Source organism: Rhinichthys klamathensis, unplaced genomic scaffold (assembly GCF_029890125.1).
Source record: "Rhinichthys klamathensis goyatoka isolate OS25496 unplaced genomic scaffold, OSU_Roscu_1.1 h1tg000098l_1, whole genome shotgun sequence".
NCBI lineage: Eukaryota > Metazoa > Chordata > Actinopteri > Cypriniformes > Leuciscidae > Rhinichthys > Rhinichthys klamathensis.
This window is the reverse complement of record NW_026606637.1, coordinates 3,950,946-3,957,337: the sequence shown is the minus strand read 5'-3', so window position 1 is coordinate 3,957,337 and position 6,392 is coordinate 3,950,946. Positions and strand designations below refer to the sequence as shown.

Sequence of the window (6,392 nt, the reverse complement as noted above, 5' to 3'; positions counted from 1 at the left end):
CTGTCTCATGTAAAAGTGGAATAACACAGAATATACTGACATGCATTTATTATTGGGTTATCTTTTCCTAACTGTTAGTAAAAATGTTAAATTATACAAAATATATTAAATTGTGTACTTTATTGTTTGAAAATTTCTATTGGTCATTTTTAGTCAAGGAATAGGGGGAGACATGTTGTAACATGGGGTCAGATACAGTTATTTGACTTGCAAAATCTTAAGTAGCCGTTTCTATAGTTTAATTTGATGCTTTGCATTCATGATAACTTCAAACACATGCTAAAACAGTAAGCTATAAGTTATGACTGTTAGGGGTGAGGGCAGTTATATAACAGTTCATTAAAAAATATTACAACCAACCCCTTATGATGATTCTGATCCCCATCACATCCCCTGTTAAGACAAAAACATATGAGTGTTTTGTTTCATATTGAGGGATTTGTGGGATCATATTTATACGCATGTCTTATCGGACAAAAACATTGACTGTCTCAATTGAGCACATACAAAAAAAAAAAGTTGTGCACATTTGTAGAATTATGTGCATCTAGGAGTTTCCATCCATCGGTTTTTATGTGATATCCCCAAATTCACATAAAATAGGCAGATGGCAACATGGCTAGTAGTGACTGACTGTTATGTGACAAGAATACAGACAAACACACACACACAGCAATTGGTTTTGTGCTAAATGTACAGTCCTTAAAGAAATACAATACAATGTTTTTTGTTACTTTAAATTGTTCGCTTTATTCAAAACTGATCATTCTTTGTTCTTAAAACACTTTGATTGTGTGGATCTTATTTCAGCAAATTGGCTCTCATTCATTGTTGCGTCCATCCCCAGCTGTGTTGCAACTTGTTGTGGGTAACGGAACTCTTTGTGTTTGACATTAACTCACATTATCTGTGATTGTGTGTGTCCAAGAGCGTTATATTTGTAGCAGGTACCATGTATTAATCTTTGGAGATCTAAAACAACCACTGAGTTACCAATGCTGAAACAAAAGTTCCTTTCATCCCCGGTCTCTAAAGCACACGCAGGTATACTTTTATAATTTCATTTTTTTAATAAAAGGCATGCAGTTTATTGGGCTTTGCATGGAATATCTTTCGGCAGATGTCTACATTCAACAAGTTCATGCTTGTTTTAGCCATAGGTTTTAGCTTTACGTTTCCATTATTTAAGCCCGAGCCGCTAGGAGGCAGCATCACCGCTGTTCGCCATTACAACAACAAAAACAACGTGACGTCTTCTTTAGTCTGACCACTTCCGCCCTGCTCATTCAACGCATGCTTCTCTGAGCAGCTGAGTTTATCAGGTCAGTAATGAACCCCGTTCTGTGTTTACTTGAAATATATTACAACCACTATGTCTTCGCTGTAAGCGTTATATGTGTTAAAGTCGCTCATTGCCGTGTGATTGAGATGTGTGTGCATGTGTGTTACGGTGGAGTGGTGCACTCACTCAGATTATGCACCGTCAGGTTTTGTCTTTATTCTCCATCACTGCGTATGCCATCACGTCATGTGTTAGGGACAGAGACAATATTGAAGATAGAGAAGCCTGGAATATTCCTCAAACTGACGAGTAAGCGTTTTTAAACGCGATGCCCTGTCTCATGCCGTAATTTTCCCATCTCAACTAAAGGGCTTTGTAGCTTCCTGACAGGCTTATCGGCAGCAATTCTCTCTGTAAGGACCCTGCAACTCTGAAAGGAAGAGTAGTTTCACAATATATTGTGTGTTTGTGTATTTAGTTATGGAGCTTTATGTGTAGTTTATCTTTTGTGTTGCGTGCCATTTGTAAAATTTTGTATACGAGTAACTAATTATATTAATTGTAAGATATCTTTTAGATAATGAAATGAAAAGTTTTATATATATATATATATATATATATATATATATATATATATATATATATATATATATACATGTATATGTGTGTGTAAATATATGTGATATAAAATATTAGTCAGTAATCACTTTAATCGTCTTGGAGTTTCCATTCATTCATTTTATTATTTTATTTAACTTAAAATCTTAAGTCATGGAAATTTCACTTTTATGATGTGCCATTTTTAATGTGCTCTATGAAATTATCATGTGCTATAGTTTAAAAAGAATATAAGATGGAGAAATTATAGTAAAATATTTTTGTCTTTTTTCGCAAATGTTTGTGCTCCCCTCCCCTGAGAAATTTTGTTCGCTCCCAGATGTATTGCATTCCCCTAAAGAAATTGTGCCTTAACTCGCAAAACGTATCTTTGCAAGCTTCTTTATGAGCGAACGCATTCTTTGTAACTTAAATGTGAATGCAAATTTTCTTGGGGATCCACGAAAACGCAAAAGTTTTACAGGCAAACGTTTTGTAGGCTTCATACCGCACATGTTTTTGAGTGTTTTTAAACATGATTAAATGTGCTGTCTAATTTTTTTATTAGAAAAATGTTTATTTATTTGTTTGTTTCTTTGGTGGTGGTCTAGTGATGATAGCCATTTAGCCTGCAGGGGAAATCCAAACTAAACTAAATATGCAGTCATTTATTTATTTTTTGGGCAAAATTGATACTTAACTCATCACCTTGTATTTTAGTTACAACTAAACATTTTGGTAAATATCCAGTGATGTGAGGGTAAATGGACGATAGATTTTTCATTTTATAGCGAAAAGTGGATGGATCTTATAGCATTTGAATAATGAAGCATCTGTTTGTTGGAAGTCAACAAACCCGTCTAAACCTTCAATGTGGTTATGTGACCTTGTGTCATATAAAAAAAAAAAATATAAAAAAAAAAATGAATGATAGGATCTGTCCAAAACTTTTATAGGACTTGGAAACCCATGATTGCATATTTTGAGAAGATGAAGACTTTCCACCTTAAAGGATTAGTTCACCTCAAAATGAAAATTTCCTGATAATTTACTCACCCCAATGCCATCCGAGATGTTCATGTTCTGTCTTTCTTCAGTGGAAAAGAAATGACGTTTTTTGAGGAAAACATTTTAGGATTTTTCTCCACACAATGGACTTCAACGGTAACCAAATTGTTGAAGTCCAAATCAATGCAGTTTCAAAGGGGTTTGAAGTGCTTCAAATGGCTCTGCACGATCCCAGCTGAGGAATAGGGTCTTATCTAGCGAAACGCTAGGTAATTTTATAAAAATGTATATACTTTTTAACCACAATTTTTCGTCTTGTGCTGGTCTGCGACGCGCCTGGCATTACGTAATCACGTTGGAAAGGTCACGCTGGACGTAGTTGGAAGTATTCCTCAGCTGGGATCGTGCAGAGCCATTTGAAGCACTTCAAACCCCTTTGAAACTGCATTGATTTGGACTTCAACAATTTGGTTACCGTTGAAGTCCATTGTGTGGAGAAAAATCCTGAAATGTTTTTTTCCACTGAAGAAAGAAAGACATGAACATCTTGGATGGCATTGGGGTGAGTAAATTATCAGGAAATTTTCATTTTGAGGTGAACTAATCCTTTAATTGATCATTATAACTACTTTGGTAGAGACTGATTGATTCAAGCATGATCACCTGTGTTGTGCTTGATTTTATATGTACAGACCATGAATATGTCAAAGATTTGATTTGTATTTATGTATTTTTTCTTCTTTTTTTTTTTTTCTTGGGAGGATATTATGTTCATTTGTAAACGTGTGCATTGTCTTAAAGTTTATTAACCTATTTTGCATTTTTATTTATTTATTATTACAACTGTTCTTATTGTTATATTAACATTTGTATGTATGGTTAATTATTTGGCGGAAGGGGTTATTGTGGGTGGGGAGTTCTAACTTTAATTGTATGAAACTTAAAAAAAAAAGTTTAAATAAATAAAAAATGAAGCATCTGTTTGTTACAGAAGTCAGTATGAACCAAGAGAAATTAGCTAAACTTCAAGCCCAGGTCCGGATAGGGGGCAAGGTAAGAAGTATTGTCAATGAAACCTGAACATTAATGATTTTGGACATTTATTATAGTGTTGCTGTTTTTTCCCCCCTGTCTTTACTCAGTCTTGATTTGTTTCCTATAGGGCACTGCACGCAGGAAGAAGAAGGTGGTGCACAGAACAGCAACAGCTGATGACAAGAAACTCCAGAGTTCATTAAAAAAGCTTGCTGTCAATAATATAGCTGGCATTGAAGAGGTAGAGCAGCAGCTCTCCAGTTTTCTTTTCTCATTCAGTCCCGTTCAGAGAACATTGAGAATTTGATCTTGTTTTTACAGGTGAATATGATTAAAGATGATGGCACAGTCATTCACTTCAATAACCCCAAAGTGCAGGCGTCTCTGTCTGCCAATACGTTCGCCATCACGGGCCACGCAGAGACCAAACAGCTCACGGAAATGCTCCCAGGAATCCTCAGTCAGCTCGGCGCTGACAGTCTCACGAGTCTGCGCAAACTCGCCGAGCAGTTCCCCAGACAGGGTGAGTAAAGAGGTGCTTTTGAAATATGGGCGAATTTACAGTTTAGTGTAGACACTGACGTTGTCGTTTCATTTCAAGTTCTCGACAACAAAGCTCCGAAAGCAGAAGATATCGATGAAGAAGATGATGATGTCCCAGGTATGAAGTTTTGAAGTGTTTCTTTTGATCAAGCGGTAAATGGTAAGATGCCGTTTTAAATCATTCTATTCTCTCTTCACAGATCTTGTAGAGAACTTCGACGAGGCTTCAAAGAATGAGGCAAACTGATCATTGGACCTTCAGTAACTCCTGTTCAGGACAAAGTCTCCTGCAGTATTTTTAAATTAGAGTGACAGACATATCATTTCAACACTATCCAGTGAAACCAGAGACTTTTATATCATGAATTGGCTGTTCCAGATCCATCCCTGACCTTTCTCCTGCATTTATACTGTAAGACTGATGGTTACATGGTTATAAATCTTAACCACAATGCTAGTTGAAATGCTAGTTTTGACGGTTGTGTCTTAATTTTTTTTTTTTTTTCTGTTAATTAAATAAAAATAATACTCATAAACCTTTTCTATATGGTGCTTTGCTTTTCTTATAGAAGCTTGAAGAGATTTGACAGTAAAATTATTTTCCCCTTTGAATTGCTAAACAGGTTATGCCAAAACACTATTGGCGCTTTTCCACTGCTGGTACGGCTCGGCTCGGCGCGGCACGGTTCGGCTCGCTTCGCTTTTCCACTGCGTGGTACGACTCGGCTCAGCACGGCGCGGTTCGCTTTAGCTCGGTTTGCTTTTCCACTGCAGTTAGTACCGCTTCAAAGTGGGTGGGATTATAGTCGGACCGTTATAGTTTATCCGCTCCTCGGCAACCAACGAGACAAACGTCTGCACTTCGTCCACTGACCACGATTCAGCCATTTCTTTTTTATGGAAGTTTTCTTTCTTTCTTTTTTCTTCAAGCAAGTCAAGCAAGTAGTTTTAAAACAGGTGCTACAGCGGTGGCTGTTGTCTACTGGCTATTTAAATCTAGTGGGTTTAGTGTCTCGTGTCGCAAATACAATGACGCTGATAGTGACGATTCTGTCTGTCTGACCAATCAGTGATCTGTAGTGTTTTCACGTCACATTTTAGTATCGGTACGGTACGCTTGGAACCTCAACAGACCAGGTACCATTTAAAGTGAGCCGAAGCGAGCCGAGCCGTACCGTACCGTACCATGCAGTGGAAATGCGCCATAAGTGAGCCGTACCGAACCGAGCCGTACTGTACCATGCAGTGGAAAAGCGCCAAAGCGTGCCATACCGAACCGAACCGTACCGTTCCATGCAGTGGAAAAGCGCCATATCGCTACTACTTTTGGCCAAAATGGTGTTGTACAATTAATAATATACTATGTAGCCTATTTAAATGTCATGATTTTTTTATTTATTTTTTATGATGATTACAGCATGACAATCAAGTGGAAACTGCAAATATATATTAAATGTATTTGCAAAGTCCTAAACTGAGAATAAAGATGGTTAAAGTGTCACATGCCGATATTCACACCACAGCTGCTACTTCCGGTGATACTGTAAAGGAAAAATAGTTCATTGTCCAGTTTAGAGATGACAGAAGTCACTTTGAAACCAAGCAATTTTCTCTTGGTAAACGCAGAGAAGTTGTGTGACCAGCCCGGTGCAAAATCTGGAAATCTTTCGCCCTCTTGAGAAATTCCAGATTGCTTGGATTTCTATTGAAACGACTGGATTTCCGGTAAATGCAACCACACTTTAAACAGGATATTTTCTAATTTGGAATTCATTTGAGAATATGAGAAGCATCTATTTCGTGAAGGCTGTTAACCAAAAACATTGTTTCCTTACAGGCTTTATTTGTTTATTAATTTGCAATTATCAGAACATGAATGGTGAGTTAAAATACGATCACATTCACCGATGTTCGGCGAATTTTCGCG

The 6,392-nt window shown here is 37.1% G+C and overlaps 1 protein-coding gene across 1 annotated transcript; it reads left to right on the top strand.

The window, feature by feature from the left end:
- The first annotated feature begins 1,239 nt into the window (after nt 1-1,239).
- btf3l4 (basic transcription factor 3-like 4) lies at nt 1,240-5,006 on the top strand. Its single transcript, XM_056252714.1, has 6 exons — nt 1,240-1,322; nt 3,879-3,940; nt 4,050-4,163; nt 4,244-4,445; nt 4,524-4,583; nt 4,666-5,006. Exons 2-6 carry the CDS (start codon nt 3,887-3,889, stop codon nt 4,710-4,712), a joined length of 477 nt encoding a protein of 158 aa, XP_056108689.1. The 5' UTR covers nt 1,240-1,322; nt 3,879-3,886; the 3' UTR covers nt 4,713-5,006.
- Nucleotides 5,007-6,392: the final 1,386 nt, after the last annotated feature.